At 34.0% G+C, this 20,511-nt stretch overlaps 1 protein-coding gene across 4 annotated transcripts in view; it reads left to right on the top strand.

Moving 5' to 3' along the window:
• The window catches only part of FSD1L (fibronectin type III and SPRY domain containing 1 like), a 49,503-nt gene extending 35,091 nt beyond the window's left edge, over window positions 1-14,412 (top strand). For 3 of the 4 annotated variants that reach the window (XM_006906072.3, XM_015599601.2, XM_025041354.1), the window contains 5 exons: window positions 2,892-3,021; window positions 6,668-6,768; window positions 7,223-7,474; window positions 10,529-10,617; window positions 13,248-14,412. In XM_006906072.3, coding sequence (XP_006906134.1) covers window positions 2,892-3,021; window positions 6,668-6,768; window positions 7,223-7,474; window positions 10,529-10,617; window positions 13,248-13,370 — 695 coding nt within the window. In that variant the 3' untranslated portion in view covers window positions 13,371-14,412. The remainder of the gene's footprint in view (window positions 1-2,891; window positions 3,022-6,667; window positions 6,769-7,222; window positions 7,475-10,528; window positions 10,618-13,247) is intronic. The other variant, XM_025041346.1, reaches the window with a different exon arrangement.
• The last annotated feature ends 6,099 nt before the right edge of the window (window positions 14,413-20,511 follow it).

Genomic DNA, 20,511 nt, shown 5'->3' on the forward strand with positions numbered 1-20,511 from the left:
AGAGTAGTCTTATTCACAGGCAGATAACCTTTGCTACATAACTTGAACTGTGTCAGGTAAAATTGCATTATTATTCTCCCTCAGGCATATCGTATCTTTTTATTTCTTTTATTCCTTCTCATTTACCCTTTATATTTAGTGACCAAACTTGGACCTAAATGCGGTGAATTATACATTTTTTCAAATTTAGTGGAATTAGGAAAATGAATTGCTGGCGTATAATTTCCTTGGAGCTGGGCTGGCTGTTCCTGTTAGTATCTGGGTCTTACTAGTCAAATTCTTGGTCTTAGAGTTGTAAAAAAAAGGGAAAGACTAAGATGATTCTAGTTTTTTTGAGCATTCATCACTGGGGTAAACCCACTGGGTTGTGGATAGACTGACACTCAACCCCAAGGACCACTGAACAGTGATTTTGAACTTTAGGGAGATCCAGAATAAAATGTGTCCCTTAAATAGCTATGGGTCATGGATTTTCTAGGGTTATTCCATAGCACTGAAGTGGCCACTAATGAGAGCAAGAGCTCCAGATTTTTAAAAAATGACATGTTGAACAGTTGTTTACTAATTGTTTTGGCTTGCTGAAGCCCTTTTTGACCAACTAGTAGAAATAAGTGTATGAGCAAAGAATTGGAGGGAAAGGGAGAATGGTAGAGATTAAACAGTTGAGGCCTACCAAAATTTCATATCCTTCTACTCATCCTTGGTATGGAAAACAGTGAACATTGTTTATTTCTGTCTCTCCAATGTACATAGCACTATTTCTTCTGTCACTGGAATTATCAGAAGTGATGCATAATGTAAGTTCTTATGACCAGAATTTTAAAAGTAAATTATCCCTATTTTTTTATAAGGTAAATGATATGATATTAATCACAATTTCCTCTTTAATCTCAAATGATAACGGCTGTGATATAATTTTACAGTACCAAGAAAGCCACCAGTACAACCAGTTAAACCTTTGAAACATACCTTCACTCTGAGATTTTTGATAGTTTGTTTTCATAGACTTTTAAAGATATAGAAACTAATATCTAGCTATATTACAGGGCTTATATGAGAGGCAGGACTAACATTTGAGACTTCACATTTGAAGCTAGTCCTTTTTTTGTTTGTTTTTAACTATATGGTATTATTCCTGTTACCTTTGCCTGTTACTTAGTTGAGGTCCCATAAAGGGATAGCGTCCAAAAATATATATATATATATATATATGAGAGAGATAAAAGATTATACCCCTAGTTTTGAAACTGATGCCTTTCTGTTTGGGTACTGTGGGATTTGATAAGACTGGTCTCAGGTGGCTTGAGAGTCCTGCCTTTTCTTACCACCATTGACTCCACCCTTCTCTCTATCTTGTGAAACATTAGACTGTTTTTCAGCCTTACGATTTTTTTCTTTACATTTTAAAAAGTTTATTTACTATTTTTAAAACAGCCTTAGGATTTTAACAAGCAACTGAGAATTGATGGCACCTTACTTATATCCACTTTTCCCTCAAAAATGTAAATGGCTTCACATGCATTACCTAATAGCTAGTAGAGAGGTTAACCCTGTTTTCTTAAGGCAGTTCATTCTTGATAATGCAAGGTCTCAATTTTGCTTAATCCTAACTTTTTAGTAACCTCTACCTATTAAGGAAATCTATTTCCATTTTTACTGAGAAGGTGTATTGCTTCTTTCTGTAAATTCATTGCTGTTTACATGCAAATGTTGAAAGCTATTAACTTGCATAGTATGACATTTGCTAGAAGCAGTTATTGTTAAATTTGTATTAATGTTGTATAAAGACAGTGAACAATGGTCAGATGCATAGTTGAAGTTAAAGTGCTCTTTACAGAATAGTAGAGGATAAAAAGATCTTTGATTTACTAGATAAATATTAGGCTCTCTATATGAATATTTTGTTGTTTGATGATGCATACTTCAGATACACTGAAGCCTTAGGTAAATCAGGTAATATCCTTATGTGAAATAGGCTATTGTAAAAGAATATTCTTTCAGTGAGTCATTACCAGAAGTTAGAACTTTTGGAAGGAAATGTAACTAACAGAGGTGGATTAGTTAGTAACTATGTGGTAGGTGAAACCTTGCTTAAAGCAGAGATTCTAGAAATTGCATTTTAAAATAGGAACTGTGCATTACTCAACTACGAAACAATACATTTTAGTGAGTTACCCTCAATTTTAAAAGAGAGGAGGTAATATCTTGCTATACTGATTTCCTGATTTAGCAGTTCTGAGTAAGTATTATGAATAGTACAGATAGTTCCTCCCCACAAATAATTAGAAAAGCACTGCTTTGTGCTTTTTAATTTATTTTCATTTGAGTAGCACACCACCCCCCACCCCCACCCCCACCTATGAAAATCATCTCTAGCTCCATCAGCTGTGTCAGTTCTCTTGCTTTTGCTATCATGGCTCTTTTCTCCATGCTCGTCTTAATTTGAAACTACTGAGAGTTTAAATATGAAATTATTGAATATTAGAGCATCAGGAAAAATATATGTGTGCCAGGCTCTATAATATTGTACAACACATCACTTTCTCCTCTTCCTGTTTAGTAATAACAACCAACTAATATTCTAATATCATGAAATTGGGGCTTTTGTGTACTGATAGAGATTCCAGGAGAAGAAATAGCAGAAGCAGCCGGGGCCATGCAAGTACATTGATTTTGCTTGGAGTATAGAATATATAGAGAATAATAATGGGAAGTAACATAGGAATTAGTAAATTACGGCCTTATCTTTGGAGACTTTAAATGCTAGGATTAGAAATTTGAACTTTATATATAATGTTGAATAAAATGAATAGGAAAATGATATAATTGTGCTTCAGAAAGTGGAGATATGCTATATTTTTTTTAAAAAATTGAAATATTGTTTTGTATAGCACTTAACTTCAGTTTGGATAACTCATCATCCCATTTGAACCTGAAAGTTGAAGATACCTGTGTAGAGTGGGATCCTACAGGAGGAAAAGGTCAAGAAAATAAAATTAAAGGAAAAGAGAATAAAGGCAGGTAAGCTAGTTCCTTAAATCTGTTATCTGGAAAAATGCTTATACACTGATTCTTATTTGACAATAACTTATAATAAAATTCTTATTCTATATATCAACATGATGTTGGTAACACTGAAGTGAAGAATATACTATTGTTTGTCAATACTTGAATTTGTCACTAACATTTTTCATTTCTTTTTCTTAGTTTCTTTTCTAATCCTCATATACTTTTTAACTTCAGTATTCCATTTCTTTTAAGTTATATCTACAGCAACTTGAACTGCTTAGAGAGAAGTTCCTAGTGTAGTTCCTGAATTTTAGATTTATAGATCACCTGCCTTACCTGAAAGTCTGCATAGAAAGACAACTTTTAGCATGTACAACTCCAGTATCTTGCCCCTAATCAGCAGCCTTATGAACCAGAGTTAGACTTTAATTGTTGTTAGACTTATTTAGATGGTCTCAAAGTATGGGGGCTTCTTTCATTTTTAACAGAGGAAAATTTTGCTCAAACTGAAATAAGGTAATATCATTGTGAGTTACAATGGCAAATCAAAAAATATTTTTCATGAGGCTTTTGGTCTAATTTTATTATAAGCTGTTAAATTTAAGTTATAAAGCAGTCTCTTAACAGTTGCCTATTTTTATCTGACAGTGTCCATGTTACTTCACTGAAGAAACATACAAGGTGATGATCTCTGTCTGTCTAGTTCTAGGACTTAGTATATCTAGCTTGGCTGAATAACTTTAATTTTTTTCTTTAACCAATAAGCAGAAGCCATTGCAGCCTTCATGAGCTAAAATATTGCTCTATGTAGACTGTCTCTATTGGTAGCTTATGTTTTGAATTTACAACATTATAGTGTGCTGCATATTATTTGGATTATATTGCATATCATAACAAAACAATAAGCTCTGCTTAAGTGTTTCTTGAATTATTTTCCCTTATCTGACTTTTTTCTGCATTTACTTATACCTGGCATCTCTCTTGTTGTGCTGTATTCAGTATATCTAACATTACAGCTTTGCTTTTATTTGTATTTGACGTGAGGCAGGTTTGAGGTGTTCTTATTTTATAATAATGCAGTTTTAAAAGCATCAGAATAAAAAGTAAATGACATTAGTGAAATTATTAGGACAATGCCAGAAAGATGAATCAGTTCAAATGCATGAGTAATAATGTGCTGATTTGAAAATATCACATATCTTTATCAGAAATCAGGATGTGTTTTTTCAAAATTACCTTCCTCTCTTTTTTCTAGTTTGTTCATTGGTGAAAGTGATTTTATTGTTAGTGTATTATAAATTGTAAAATGCAGCTGGATTTAATAGAGTGCTTGAAGCTTCATTTGGTCAGTTAGAGATTTTTAAGCTCTTTGTGCTTAGCATTTCAGATTATATTTTTTTCTCCCTTTTCTTTTTTTAAGAGTATTTTCTACGTAGGCTACCTCTGGAATATCATATACATTTCTTTCTATAAATATGTGTTAACTCTAGGATGTAAGATGAATGTTGTGGAATTTATAGAGATAAACACTGCCCCTGCTGTCCAGAAGTGTGCCCTGTTGGTGAAAGATAGATCTATATACAAATAACATCATGCAAGGTAGCAATTATGCGTAATGGTAACTGTGAAGAAAGGATTTTAGAGGAAGAAAGGTGTCCTGAACTGCCAGGTGTTGAAGTGGTTAATTAGGACAGTGAGGCAAACTGAAGGTAACATCAGGCCTTTATCCCCTGGTTATGATAGTATAAGCAAGAGGCCACAAAGGAAAGGGTGCTAGCTCTTCCAGTGTGCCATTTTCCCCAACAGAATGAGGTGAGGGGTCAAGTAAATCAGAGAAGGTCGCAGGTGGAGGATATCACCTCACTGCTGAGGAAGCCCGAAGCAAAAGTCTCCTTCTGTTATTTTATGGACCTGAGACCAAGCAGGTGGGAGAAGGGGAAAGGTTAGGGAAAAAAAAGTATTGAGACAGCATAGAGAAAAGCGTCTTCATTCACCCTTGCCCCCTTTATGGAGATCCCCTCAGAGGCCCCTGAAAAGAGTCTCAGCTGAGGGCCCCCCTCCCATAAGGGGGGTCTCTGAATAGAGGTCCCTAAACTAGGAATGCAGATGCATATGTGAGCATGGGATAGGGGAAGAGATTGCAACTTCTTCCAGAAACTGCATTGAACTGTCGGTACACTGAGTCTGGTGTGGGGAAGGCACCCCCCCTCCCCCCCACGACCCAGGCCTGCCAGTAAAGCCTTTGTAATTGCCTATGGTTGTGCCTGAAAGAACACACATCAAGATTTTGGCCTGGAGTTGGGCTCTTCAAAGAGTTATTTAGCCTGTTAGGATCTGGGACACCTTCATTAATAGAATGGTATTTAGGCTGGTTCTCAAGAAAGTGGAAGAATGTGGCATTGGACATGCAGTGGGAGAGGGAGCAACAGAGGAAAGACACTGAAGCAGACTGCTTGAGTTTAAGGAACACTGTAGCTGGATAGTGCTCTCTAGGGGTGAAAAGGCTAGAAAAGCAGATTGGGGCCAATTCAAGAAGACCCTGAAATGCGCAACAGAGTCATTTGTAGGCAGTAAGGAAGTACTTGAAAATTTTAAAGTAGGAAAATCAGAGTTGAGTTTATCTAATAACAATGAATAAGATGAATTGGGTAGCAAAAAGATCATTTGGAAGCTGGTGAAATAATTCAGAGGAGAGGTAACAAAAAGCCTTAATTCAGATAGTTGAATGACCAGCATATTGTTAAAGGGGGCAGGAATCATGTTTGACATAGACAATACTAGCTGTTGTACTTCTTGCAAAAATGTACTTAGGGTCGGAAGTCAAGAATGCTGCAGTGGAAGAGTTCTTCTTATTTAACTTTTGTCTGAAATTTAAACTGCCATTCGCAGTAGTTATGTCTGTTTTTCTTTTCTCCATGCTCTCCTTTTATTTCTTTACTACTGGTAAGTTATAATTTTTTGTTGTGTTTTAAATGCAGTAATTCAGTATAATTGAAATAATAATTTTTAAACATCTTTGGGATTTGATTTATTTTGAGTTTTTGAGAGTTAGTGAAATATCTAATACTGTCTAGTTTACCATGTCATACAATTTGTTATCAGGGGAGGTCAGGTTGGATCTTGTCCTTTTTAGTGGGAGAAATGCTTTTTAATACTTGTTATTATCCTGTGCATGGATATGGGAAATTGCTGCTTCTCTATTTAAGAAGAAAAGATCCAGAACAAAAATACCTACTGCTTACAAAAAGGTTCTTTAGTCTTGATTATAGTAAGCCTGTTTTTGCCTTTGCTTCTATTTAAATTTAGCTGCAAGAAATATAAGCTATAATCCATTATATTCCTTGAGTTCTTTTTTTTTCCTTTGTATCTTGTTTTATTTTGGTATTGTTTCTTATTTTGACTGTGTGTCCTTTGTGTAAGCCTTGCTCAGTCTGCATGATGTTAGTGTGTTCAGCCTGCTTTGTGTTGATGACTTCTTACATTTGAGTGTTTATCGTTGACAATTCTGTATAATAATTCAGATAAAATCAGATGGTGCTATTTGTGCAATATAATTAGAAAATCTTTTCAAAGGGTTCTTTTTGTGATTTGTAATTTTAGTTTATGAAACATTTACAACATAGAATGTTTGTTTTTCTTTTTGCTCCTGTTTATGTAGAAGTGGTACACCATCACCCAAACGGACATCTGTAGGTTCCAGGCCACCAGCAGTAAGAGGCAGCAGAGATCGTTTTACTGGGGAGTCATACACAGTGCTGGGTAGGATAAAAATAATAGTTTTTTATTATTTAATCTTAAAGGCATCATTGTCACACTGGTGGGCTTTCCACTCAGAGCTGGAGTAGTTGCCTATATAGCGAATGAACCTTTGCTGAAGCTTCTTCCTCTTGAAGCCTAATTACTTTGGCAGGTTTTCAAATAGTCTTATTATTGATGTATTTAAAACTCCACTTCATTTTACATAGCATTCCACATTATGCAGAACTCTTGAAGAGATAGTAAGGAGGAAAATTTCTGAAGCCTTTTAAACACAGAAAAATTAGTAATAAATAAACAAGTAAGTTATAGCAGATACTCTGCAATTAGTGTCTGTGTTAACATTCTGAATCAGATATTTTATGCCATTTTATGAAATAAGAAATAGGTTAAAAGCTATGTATGTGACTCATAAATAAGATCTAAGAGTCAAATTTACCTTTCTGATCTTTTGTAGGAGATACTGCTATTGAAAGCGGACAACATTATTGGGAGGTCAAGGCCCAGAAGGATTGTAAATCCTACAGTGTGGGAGTAGCATACAAGACTTTGGGGAAGTTTGACCAATTAGGAAAGACAAACACTAGTTGGTGTATCCATGTCAACAACTGGCTACAAAACACATTTGCAGCAAAGCATAATAATAAAGTCAAAGCCTTGGATATTACTGTTCCTGAAAGGATAGGTGTATTTTGTGATTTTGATGGGGGTAAGTTTACTGATTTTCTCTTAAGTCATTTTGTCATAGTCCCTTGTATTTCAATACTTTTCACTGGTAATCATCTATATAGAATTTCCATTAGTATTGTGGTAAGGGTGTTTCGACTCATTAGGATTTGATCACAATTTCAGCTCCAGAATTGACTGACAGGGCATGTGATATCTGCCTGCAGTTCTACAAAATACTCATCTATAATATACCAAATGAATCTGAAAGAAAAATTTTGCTAATTTTAGTCTTTAAAGCAATTAAATTTCTTTTGTCCATTTTAATTCCTTCTTATCTTGTTTTATTACTTGTAAAGAGTGGTCAAGTCACATTTTTCTAGCTGGAGTAGACCTTAGCAATTACTCAACATTTGTCACACGGTATAAAATCTTTTTCACACTATCTCTGCAGGTAGTTGCCACTTCTGTGCTTGAACTTTTTATGTGAAGCTTATTGTCTTAGAAGGCAGCCTGTTTCATTGCTGGATAGCACTTGGTCAAAAGGTTTTTCTTAAATTGACTCACTTTGTCTACCAATTACTTCTAAGACTGTTGCTCTTAAATTTTGTCATGTGAAGAAACACAGTTATGTTCTCTCATACACATTTACATGAAAATCCATATTCATTTAAAAATTGCTAACGGTTTTTTTTTTTGGCCATTTTTCCGAACTGTACATCCTCTGTGCCATTAGTTGTTCCTCTCATTTAATTTTCCCAAACCTTTATAATCTCCTATGGTTGTATATTATGTCAATATATTTCTTAAAGATGGGTTCTCAAAGTAGGACACACAACTTCTGACCATCATAGGACAGTGTTTTGGCAGCACATTTCTCTCACTGTGACTAAAAGCACTGTTGACCTTTATTGAGGTTGTAGCCACCTAATCCACTAGATCTTTTTTCATGGAGTTCCGTCAAATTGTTTTTTCCTTTTATATTAGGCAGTTTAGGGTGGTCTTTTGTTGTTTATAACTCAAATGAACAATGTTATATTTGCCCTCAAGTTTCATCATAATAGATTTGGCCAAGCTTTCCTTCCTCTTAAAATCATCTAAAAATCAACTTGATATTTATCTTTTGTGAAATTTCTTTAAGCTTTTTTAGGTATTTGATAAGTATCTTCTCTGTTGTCATTTAAACATTTCTAAAAATTTTGAAGACGACATACTATTTAACTAATGAGCAAAAGTAATCCTCTAGATGTTCTCTCCAATTTGACACTTTAATAAAACCCAATTTTTCCATTTTAAGCAACATTGTATAAATAATTCATGAGCTATCAACCTAGTTACTCAAAAAAGAAAAAAATGCATGTCAACTTGATTTATTTTTAATGATGACATGTCATTTTTGCTGTATTCTTTTTTACTTATTCACTTTGAATCAGATAAATAACATTCCTCAGGATAACTGGTAAATTTGTTGGCACACATTTTTTCCCTTTTTCAGCTACCAGGATAATACTTGCTTATCATCTTCTGTCTCCTTTCCCATACTTTGTGGTTCTTCACAGAGAGTAGTGATAAGTATAATTGTTAGCCTAGAGCACAGGATACAGGAGGGAGTTGTAATGTAGAGTGAGATCAGATTTTGAGGGCCTCGAAGAATAATAATAGGCTAGTCATTTTTAGTAGTTGAGGGAGGGGGGCTTGTGCACATTTTAGAAAACTACAGTCATAATGATAATCTAGTTTTAGAAATAATAAAGAGTAAATGGTCGAATGTGGAAGGGATTGCAAACAGATAGGGTAAGACTTTTCAGGAGACAGTCTTTAAGCAGTGTAGGCAGGACTATGTCTTTTTTGTTAAGTATTATGTCCTTATTGCCTGAAAAGTTGTTCTTACATTCTAAACCCATAATAAGTGTTTATTAAGTGATCAGTAGTAACAAGGGCCTGAGCAGTGGGGAAGCAAGAAGAATGGTCTTGATGGTATGAAAGTAGAATTCATAGGACTTGATAACTAAATATGGATTGGACGGAGAGACAAAGAAGAACTGAAGATGACTCTGAGGTTCCAGCCGGTGTAATCGAGAGGATGGTAGTGTCATCAGTATGATAGGGAGCAGAGTCCTAGGGAAAAATGAAATGCCTGTGGGACAACTATGTGACATGTCTGGCCAATATTTGGAAATTCAGAAGAGAGGTAGAACTGAAGCTAAATATTAGAGACAGCATCACACAGTGGCTATGGAAGATTGCCCAGAACAGTTAAACATTATTGCTCTGCTGTTCACTAACTTCGTGGTCATATATACGTTGCTTAATATTTTGAGGTAAAGCACCTAGTGCTTTAATAGTAGGATAAATATTAGTTTCGTTTCTTCTCTGGTGGCAGCTGATTTGTTAAGGGAGCATCGTAGCTAGAAAGAGAGCCTGGACAAACATCTACATTTAGAATAGGAGAAAAGGGGAAGATATCCTCAGGGTTATGATACAAACCAAGAGAACGATCATGAGAGAAGAATTTAATAATAACAGTTGTAAGGAGGCCATCAGGTTAGACAGTTAGGTGGTCAAAAAGTTATTTTAGTTGCACAATCATGTTGAAAGACTGCGAGAGAATTTTAAAAATTAAAGCCAAAGCAGTTAAACTATACTAAGATTTCAGAGACTGAAGTATGAGTATGGCTTCAAGTAGTTAGAAGACAAGGTTTAATAGAATAAACCTTAAATGATGATAGGATTGGGGTAGAGACTGCTTATAGTAAAAATGAGGAAGAAATACTCTTGGTTTTTACTGGGCTAAGAAAACCATTTGTTAAATAACGATAGAATAGTTTATAGTTGAGTAAGTAGAGTACTGCCAGATTATGGAAGCACTGTGGAGATCTTCAAACTCAGGGAAAGAAAACTGGATTTGGGCTTTTTCTTAAGCATGTTTTCTACTCATTTTCAAGTGAGAATTACTAAGTCCAGTCATTATAGTTTGTAACAAAAAAATGTCAAAATAGGCATGTAGTTACTAGTTTTATGCATGATTATACGTTAGACTTAATTAGATGTTACAGTATTTTGAATAATAAATCAGGCTTCTTTTTTCTTTTTTTAGGTCAACTTTCTTTCTATGATGCAAACTCAAAACAGTTGTTGTATTCCTTTAAGACAAAATTTACTCAGCCAGTATTACCTGGTTTCATGGTTAGTACCTAATTTGTTTTATTTGGTTTGACAGCTTTAAGAATAACCTGTGCTGTATATTTAGGGAAGCAAAATATCTTCCTTTTTCTTCTCTCCCTTTCACACTAGTCCACTTATCCCAAATCTGTGATTACCTGTATATTTTTGATATACTTTATTGAAGTAAATGAAAATACATAAAAGTATGTACACCGTAAGCATACAGTTTGATGAATCTCCATAGCACTGCACTTACTTTTGAAACCAGCATCTAGATCAAAAATGCAACATTACCAGACTCTTATAGCCGCCTTTGTGCCCATTTCCAGCCACTACTGGCCCTCCTCCAAAGTGGTTCTATCTTGAGTTTTAATACCATAAACTTATTTTGCCTCCTTTTCAGTTTTGTGTAAATGGAATCATATCTTTTTGGCTTAATATTAAGTTTGTGAGATTTATCCAAGTTTTTCTATGTGGTGGTGATTCATTCAATTTCATATAGTTTTCCATTATATGACTCTGTCATAATTATATCCATTGTAATTTAGTTGGTACTGGGGACATTTTCAAATAGAACTGCTGTGAATATTTTTGTTTATGTCTTTTGGTAGGTGTGTGTGTATAATCAATTGTATTAGTTTTCTAAAGTTGTTCCTTATACTGATTTGCCACCAGCAGTATATGAGAGTTTGAATTTCTCCACATCTTTTTTTTCAGAGAAGAGGCATTAAAGATTCATCCCATAAGTTTATTTACAAACATATCTAGTATGTTGAGTTCAACAGTTTGATCCATTTTTCAAGGGGACTGCACCTCTTAAAATGCTCTTCACATGTGTTTCATGGATTAACTAAAACATCTTTCATTCTTAAGCAGTTGGTGTCTTACTATAAAGCAAGGTGCAGCAAATCCAGCCCCAAAGTACAAAGTCATCGTAGCTAGCAGCTGCCACTTATTCCACTAAAAATGGCAAATTCTTCCCCGGGCCCTCCTCATAGTGTCTCCTACAGACCACTGAGGTTGTGATTCCTGGATGCTCTGTCCCCACATGGCGCTGTTGGAAGTCATGCGGAAGGCGCAGGGACCACAGGGAACACAGGGACCGAAAGCTGAGGAAATGGCGGTAGCACACCAAGTCCTTTTTCCACGACCTCGTTCCCCTGCGTGCAAGGACTGAAAGAGCCCTCCACATCTTTGTTACCACTTGATATTGTCCTTTTTTATTTTGGCCCTCATAGTCTTATAGTCTTTTTTTATTTTAGTCCTTCTACTCCTTAGATATATTACATTGTGCTTTTCATTTGCATTTTCTTGGTCACTGTTGAACACCTTGTTATATGTTTATTAACTATTTGAGTACACCCTTTTGTGAAATGGTTGTTCAAGTATTTTGCCTGTATTCCTATTTGATTTTCTTCCTATTTCTTATTGATTGATTGGAGTTCTTTATATAGTCTGAGTCCTTTGCCAGGTATATGTATTGCAAATCTTTCCTTTTCTCTCTCTTGTTAGTGTCTTTTGATGAGCAAAAGTTGTTAATTTTAATGTTGCTCAATTTATCACTTTATTCATTTATGGTTAACACTTTTTGTATTCTGTTTAAGGAATCTTTATTCATGCTAAGATCATAAAAAATATTCCTGTGTTTTAAAAGCTGCTTCTTGCATTTACAGTACAAGTACAATGTAGAATTAATGTTTGGTATGAAGTTGGGGTCAAGATACAGTCTTTAATTCCATATGGATATTCACTTATTTCAAGACCATTTATTAAGATCATCCTTTTTCCATTGCAGTGCAGTGTCATCTTTGTAAAATATTAGATGACTGTCTATGTGTAGGAGGCAGATTATATACGTATCTATACACATAGATATCATTTCAGGGCTATTCAATTTCAGGTTTATTTGTATAAGAAAAAGTCATGCTTCTCCATACAAAATGAAACTTGGTTTTCAAATTTTTTTTTTTTTTGAGCAAGTATTACTGCTTCTCTCAACTCTTTTATCTTTTGCATTTCTCTATAAGGTTTGGCTACTGGGAGGAGTTCTGCTATCCAGTTAAGATCATCATTATTATGGCTAGAACATTCTTTAATTTGGGGTCTGTGTCTCATAAACTCATTCACATTATGGTAATTAATAGAATATAGCAAGTGTATCTGGATTTTTGCATTTGCGTTTTTCTTAGAAGTCCTTAAAAATTCTTATTGTTGAGTTAGGGAAGCAGCTATTGGGGTCTGAGGTTCCTATAGTCCTCAGGTTACACCTCATCAAAATCCAGAGCAGTAACTGGGATAAGGAAGTTGGCTGTGTACACTTCTCTTGCTTGTTGTGAAAGTTAGCATCAGTAATGATAGCCAATGTCTATTGCCTAGGGTAATCCAATTTACCTTCTAAGTTTCTGCAGCCCTTAGTTCCCTCTCATGTGCAGCTCCAGTAGATTCTGCCACCACAAAGACTCCCTTTGGCCTCTGCGATTCTAAGAGTTAGCCTTCCCACTTCCTCTCAATTCAAATATGAAGATTATCAGTTTGGAACTTGGCAGTGTTCACATATGTGTCAATTTGCCTTTCAAATGAAAATTTAAGGCTCACTTAAGTTTTGATTTGATTTGAAATCTGACTGAAGCTTTGTTTTTGTCTTTTCTTAGGTTTGGTGTGGTGGACTTTCTTTGAGTACTGGGATGCAGGTTCCAAGTGCTGTGAGAACACTTCAGAAAAGTGAAAATGGAATGACTGGGTCAGCTAGCAGCCTAAACATTGTTACTCAGTAATGCCTATTTAGAATGTTTACCTGCAGTGGTGGGAAGGAGATTTGCTGTGTTCTGCTTTAAGGCCTGGAATCCGTTAGCATTAAGCATCTACTACAAAGTATTCACAGGAATCTACTGTGCAATATCATAGAAGCAAGCAGATATCAAGCAAGAAACTGATATTTTAAAGAGCAAATGGGAAAAAAAGGCAGTGTTTAAATAATTATATAGAAACTCATTTTTGTGTTTTCTTGGATTAATTTGGCTTTTCTCGTATGTTTAGTTACATGCAGTAATCCTAGGGCCTGAAGAAAAAGCATTTAAATCTCGCCTTCTTTCCTTTATACTTTCTCTTTTTTTTCCTCATCACTACCTATTATTTAGTTCTTAAACTGAAGCTTTAAAAAAACACAGTCCTCTGAGGTTTTCTAAAAATTGAAATAATTGGTTGGGATGCTAGACAGGTTTTCTTACAGTGGTTTATTTCCCCCCTTTTATCAATAAGTTGAGTTTTGCTAAATTATCCTCGTTTTATTGACTAGATTGTGTATCATTTTCTTTTTTCCATACATCATGGTATTTCTCTTGCGGCTATAACTCAAAATAGAGAGTGAATAGGAAGAGTTTCTAGACATAATAGCTTAAAATCACCCAAATTTCAGTTTTTTACCTGCTGCACTAACATTGGCAAAGGGATAATCTTTATATGTTGCCCTATTTAATTAGACTTCTTTTTATTCCATCATTGGATGATGGGTAAAATTTTTAAAAGCTTTCTATTTTCTGGTTTTGTTATCTAGTTTAGTACTACCTTTAATAGTTATCGGTACAATTTCCACTTGTTTTTGGTAATAACTGATAATGCTTATACTGATTTTTTAACATTTCTAATAGGAATGAAAGTTTATTGAAGTTATATAGAAGGTAGAAAAACCTACACTACTCAAGTTTTATCTAAGAAGGATGAAGCTATAAGGGGAGATGCCTAAAACTTTTCTTTACTGAAGTCATTTATATCTGCTTTTTGATAAGGAATGGTTTAAACAAATGTTTTGAAGAAAAATATATCTGTCAGACTTACTCGGCACATGAGTTTTTCAGTTGCAACCACAGGTTATTTTTCTCTCAGTCCTTTTGCTACATTCATTTCCTTTCTAAAGGGGTGAAATTCTTCCAAAGATCAACATAGAATCTTTGCTAAAGTTATTGAAAATATGTTAACATGGTTATTGAGAACATACCTATTTTTTAAAAGTTGATTAAAATTTGTAATAAAAGTCCTTTGAGCCAAACTGAAAGTTGTGATTAGAGTAGCATTTAAGAATTCCTTGAGTGTTTTAAAGAGGTCTGAATTTATATGTTCTTTAATTTTTGAAGTTTTTACTTTCTCTTTTTGATTTATTTTCATTCTAAGTATATTATGCTATGAGATCCTTCTTCCAAGAAGTAACCAACACTGCTTACATTGGAGTTGCTTTTTACAGAAAGGCCTGTGGAATAGGAATAGTTCATTCTTTCTTAAAGTTTACTGCTTACTGATAGGATGTTTTGTTCATTTTAAAACACATCTAAGTGAGGAATTTTATTTGAATTGGGTCTTATTTTTCCAGAGGACAGTCATATCTGCACCATTGTCTGAGGACATATTAGTCATTTTAAAGACTGTAAGGGTGTTTAGAGAATGAAATATGTCAATAGATACTCTTTTGATTCTCTAAACAAATATGATTTTGGTTTTTGTTCCTCCCGAGATTTTGAAAAATATTTTTGGATGTTCTGTTCCCTACAACAGGGTTATTCCAGGACCTACAGAAACAGGAAGTTATAAATCTCTTTCATAGAGTCAAACCTGAAAGCAGTAATTTAGTGGTGGAGCTGCTTCATGTGAACAGTTATATATGTATATTATAACAAAAATTACACAGAAAAAGCCAGAAATTCTTACATAAAATTTTTTACTATTATGTCTTATATAATTGTATCTTCTCTTTAATTCAGTGCCTTCTTCCTCTAAGCATGCTCTTGCTTCATGCTCCGTGCCCTATGCAGTGTCAGCTGATATTTGAGCCAGAAACCATCGTGTTATACTGGTGAGGGCCTTCTATTGCAGGGGCATGGGGAACAAGAAATACTAATCAGGGGCTGGTGAAGTGCATATGATTCTTTCCTGGCTCATGCTATCATTTGAAACCCTTCATATAAAATTTTCTAATATTCGTTTGGAAAATTCATTGGAAGTAATACTGTTATTACTTCAATATGAGAATCTGAGGTTTTCCTCTTACTGCGCTTCTTCTTAAAGGTCTCTAAAAAAAAAAGAGTAAAATGTGTGGGATTTTAGGTTTAGTTGTTTTAAGTTTATTTGTATTAAGTTAAACGAGAAAGTTTGCCACCTTCATTTCAAACTAGAAAATAAAAAACTAGTGCCTATTTAAATAGTCTCAAGGTAACTCTTAACTTGATCATATATATAACATTCTCATTGACATTTAAATTTAAAAATATTGGGCTCTTTTGCTCGATTTATACATTAAAAAGTTGGCATACCCTTTCAGACATTCTTTATTGGTTTATTTACTCTTTGTTTTGACAGGTGAAAACATAATTGCTTTCTGTAAAAGAAATGCATGAGAGGTTGACAGTAATGGATGTATTGTAGGTCTAAAAAGTTACATTTTATAAAAACATGCACTTAGTATTGCATTTCTCTTTTGCAGTTGAATCTCAAATCAGTTTTAGTAAACTAGATAAAGAAATGAAGGAATTGCCTTAAGCACTTTAGAAAAATAATTTTTTTACAATTCGTTTTGATTCTTTGGGCTGCCCATTTCACTTTTACTAACTTTTGGTAAATATGTATGTATATACCAAGCATTTAGCAACAGTGCACATAGAAATTTAATATACAGTGATTCTTTGAGTGTTCCAAGTGTGGTAAACAAATGGAAAGTATTAAAGGCATGCCTGTCTGTATGTGGGTTTAATCGATGGCATCTGTACCATTTTGACAAACCGTGAACTGCTACTGTACAGCTAGACTTGGCCTGCTTTGTTTTGAGAACAGTAATTTTTTCCTGTGTTATCATCCAAAGAGATATATTGGCTTGGTTTTATTTGCTCATTTATGAAATTAAAGCATGAACAGTATCATGTATAATTTGAATTTTTGTGACTGATCCTCGATGGTATAAATAATAAAAGTAAATAATTTGTCATGAAATCTTTTAATTAGGCTGATACTCTGTTTCATGACTTACCTAGAATGATTAGTTCTTCTCTATACTTTTTACATAAAATTATAGTTATATATTTTTAATTGTTTCTTTTGGAAACAGGTTAAAAATTAGAAAAGGATATTATAGAAAGTGATTATTTCAAAGTATTAATTTGAGGACAGTATAGACTTTTTACTGAAAATATGTGGTTCCAGGCTAAAAAAAGTAAGGACTGTATTTTCAAATCATAATAATTCTTTTCAAAAAACCTATATTTGTTAGTGTTCATTCATTAGCTAATTTATACAACAGATATTTTAAGTATCTGTGATGTGGCTGTCATACTTTGTATTCACATCTCCAAAATTAATGGTTTGATTTATTGTGCATATAGTTTTGCTGCTCGAGTGGTGTGACAAAGTTTGCATCTTCAAAACAATGTTTTGCTAGTAAGTCAAATTTTAAAAAGTAAATTTGTTATAGTTTGTAAAAAAAATTGAATTTTAATAAGTATATTGCACATAATATGGTTCACTTTTATGTAGTCACATAAAATGAGTCTGGAAAAGTTTCTTTATTTTTACGCTGGATATATTCTTTTAGGGATGTGTACAGTCAGCATAAATTTACTCAACATCCAAGTAACCATGAAGTTATTTGTTATTTTTAACCAAAATGCACATTTCATAATGTCAGTACTGGAGCATTATAAGAGATCATGAATGTTCTTTAATCATTACAGAACGATTACCTCATGTTCAGTATAGTTTTCTTTGTATCTTACAGTATTCATATATGCCAATATGTGTGATCCTGATATGTCACTTGTGATAGCTTTGTTCCTTGGCATATTTGATTAATGTAAATACTTTAAGCTTTTTTAGTAATTTGGAGTTTAAATGGATTACATTTAGTATATGTTGTTTTTGTTGAAAAGATGTTGTTAGACATGCCATACAAAAGTTAGTATTGGCTTATAAATTCCAGAAATTGCTATATACTTTTTTCTTCTGACTACCCAGTTATTAAAACAGTATTTGTTATTGACTTTTGATTCATAACTATTTGAGCTATGTTAGTTTAAACTGATAAATTTTCTTAATGGTACCCATTCAATATAAGTTGGTCCTTGGGAATGGACATGTAGAGGATTTCACAGTATGTAGGGGAGAAGGTAGGTGAATGTGTTTGCTTTGGCTTGGAGCTTCTTAAGATTAGACAGATTTTAAAATAAGTTAAAATGTAAGTGATTGGTAAAAGGCCTTTCTCATTAGTATTGGAACTTTTTGGAGAGCCTCGGCTATAAGAATGCATTTTTAAAAACATTTCTATTATCTCTAAGGTACCAAAGCGCTGAGTCTAATTTACCTCCTAAAGGAGACTCTTTAAAATCAAATTTATAACTAATCCATACTATAAGATATATAATAACTAAAGTTTTAGAGTAATTTATATTAAAAACCACTAGTCTTTAAAATTTCTGGATAAATATAAAAATATTTTGGCTTCATTTCTTTTAAAGTATTTAGAATTTATCACCTTAACTCTGCCATATACTAGATCTATGACCTCTGCATAAATCATTTATCACCTTTGGGCCTCTACTGCCTTACATAAAATAATTGTAATTTGCTCAGCCTACCTCACAGGGCTGTTGTGAGGAATAAAATGAAATGGATTTTATGAAGTGGCTTCAGTAACAGTAAAATGTTATGTAAATGTAAGGTATTAGTTTTGGTTAATAATGGGTTTAAACATTTAGATACTTCTAGATGACATTTACTGTGATAAAGCATGTGCTTAAAGTGGTAAAACCAGGACTTCAAATGTGATTTAAAAAAACAAAAAACCCAGATTAAAAAGCCCTTTAGTTTGTGCATGACTTGTGGCAATTTTGTATTTTCTCATCAAGCCTGTCATTCTATGTCAAGACTTTCTAGAAATGTAAAATTTCTTCCACAGTATTAGTGTGTCACTGTACAATAGTAGCATTAATAAATGATTTAAGGTATGTTTCCATCCAGGCATTTGCACTTTGAATTTATCTCTGCTCAGTGCCACATGCAAAGAATAAATTTGGCCTAAATCTTTCCAAACTACCAAATGGTTAAAGTTTGTTGTCATTAGATAGATGATATAAGGTATATACCATTTAACATTTGACAACTTTTGTTGCATTGTCATTTAAAAAATAGGAAGCATTTCAAAACCTTTTTAATCTGGATTTCATTTAGTATCTCTACTAACATACTTGTCTTGCTTTAAATTGGATTTATTAAGTGGTTTACAGGTTCTCTTGATCTACAGATTATTGATATGTCTATCATCTCGACATTGTTTTGCTATGCAGTTCTGACAATAAAAATTCTTAATTCCTCAGGTTTAAACTTTTAAGTTATGGATGAAGAACATTAATGAACTACTTATAATGTACTGTGCTGCAAACTAGTGTTTTGATAAACATATTGCCTCATTTTTCTCGGAAACAAGACAAAGCCTTTTAAATGGTTTTTAACTTTAAAATAGTGTATTCAAAGTAGGGTAACTTGTATGTTGAAATGATTGCTCTGTATAGGATGACCAAGTTAAATTCTTAAAAAAGCACCTCGAATATCTCACCTAAAAATTAAAACTTTTCTGCTTTCTTTTGCTTCAGTGCCTTGTATTTTATCAACTCTCATTACAATCTAAAATGTGCTTTGAAAATGACGAGATTAAGAAAGTCATAGTCCCTTTGCCCCCAAAGTTTATATTTTAGAGCAGTGCTATTCAACAGAATTTTATGCAATGATGGAAAGTTCTATGTAGCTGCCATTTTGTACATTCAGCTATAGATGGAAGATGAAACGTGATAAGTAACTATACTATAAACAGAAATTTAGTTTCTGTATTTGGAGCTTGTCACATCTTGGGTTACATTTTGGTAGATGGTAGCTAAGAGTCAGAACCACAACCTAAGCCTTTTTAAAATTTGTATTCTAAGTTGAAACAGGTTAGGACAAAAAAGAAAACCAATCAGTGACTAGATGAGGCTGGAGCACCTGTAACTAAAGTCATTTTTACCAAGAGAAGAATGGAGACTGGGTAGTCTTGAATCATAAAGAGAGGAGTGTGAGAAACCAATACCCTCATAGAGAAGAGAGTGTTAATGGATGCAACATTTCTGGAGAACGATTTAGCAAGATTTTAAATACGTGTACCTTTGAAGGGTTAATTCCATTTCTAGATATTTCTCTTACATATATACTCGCAGATAAGCCAATACTGACTGCAGTACTACGATGGCAAAATACAAGCAACCTAATTGTTAATTGAAGAAAACAATGGGCTACCAGAATTCCAGAAGCTCCCCTTTTCCAACTTGCTGTAGCAAGCTACCACAATTATGTATTTGTCTAAATATATTCTGCCTGTCTCCCCTCACCTCCCCATAAATGTTAGAAATATATAGACCATTATGGGAAGAAGACCATTATGGGGCTTCTTCAATTAGAGCCCTTTCTTTGGTATACCAGTCCTGCTGTGCCGGACTGGATCTCTGTGGGATAAGAGCACTCTACTTTTCTGTCTAAGTGTTTCCCGTACTAAACCCTAATTTACATGTATACTGTATGGTACTGGTAGTATGTTTATGCCCCTTTTGCAGAAGTTCACTGGGATGATTAGGTTGTGGTGTCTCCAAGTAACCTTACACAGCTGTTGGAGTATGCTATTAATAGAAGGGTATTCACGATATGAAATGGAAAAAGCATGTCCAACAGTATATATGGTATCCTGTGGGTCTGTGTGTACACTTAAACTTGGGCAAGAGGGGTTCCTGCCCCGATCCTCACTCTGGCTGTTCCTCTCTCCATGGAAAGAAAAATTGAAAGAGCCAAGGGATTGTACTCACTTGGGGTCTGCATTCCTCTGCCCATAATTCCCTGCCAGACCAGCCCAAAGCTTGC

Source organism: Pteropus alecto, unplaced genomic scaffold, assembly GCF_000325575.1.
Source record: "Pteropus alecto unplaced genomic scaffold, ASM32557v1 scaffold111, whole genome shotgun sequence".
Taxonomy (NCBI): domain Eukaryota; kingdom Metazoa; phylum Chordata; class Mammalia; order Chiroptera; family Pteropodidae; genus Pteropus; species Pteropus alecto.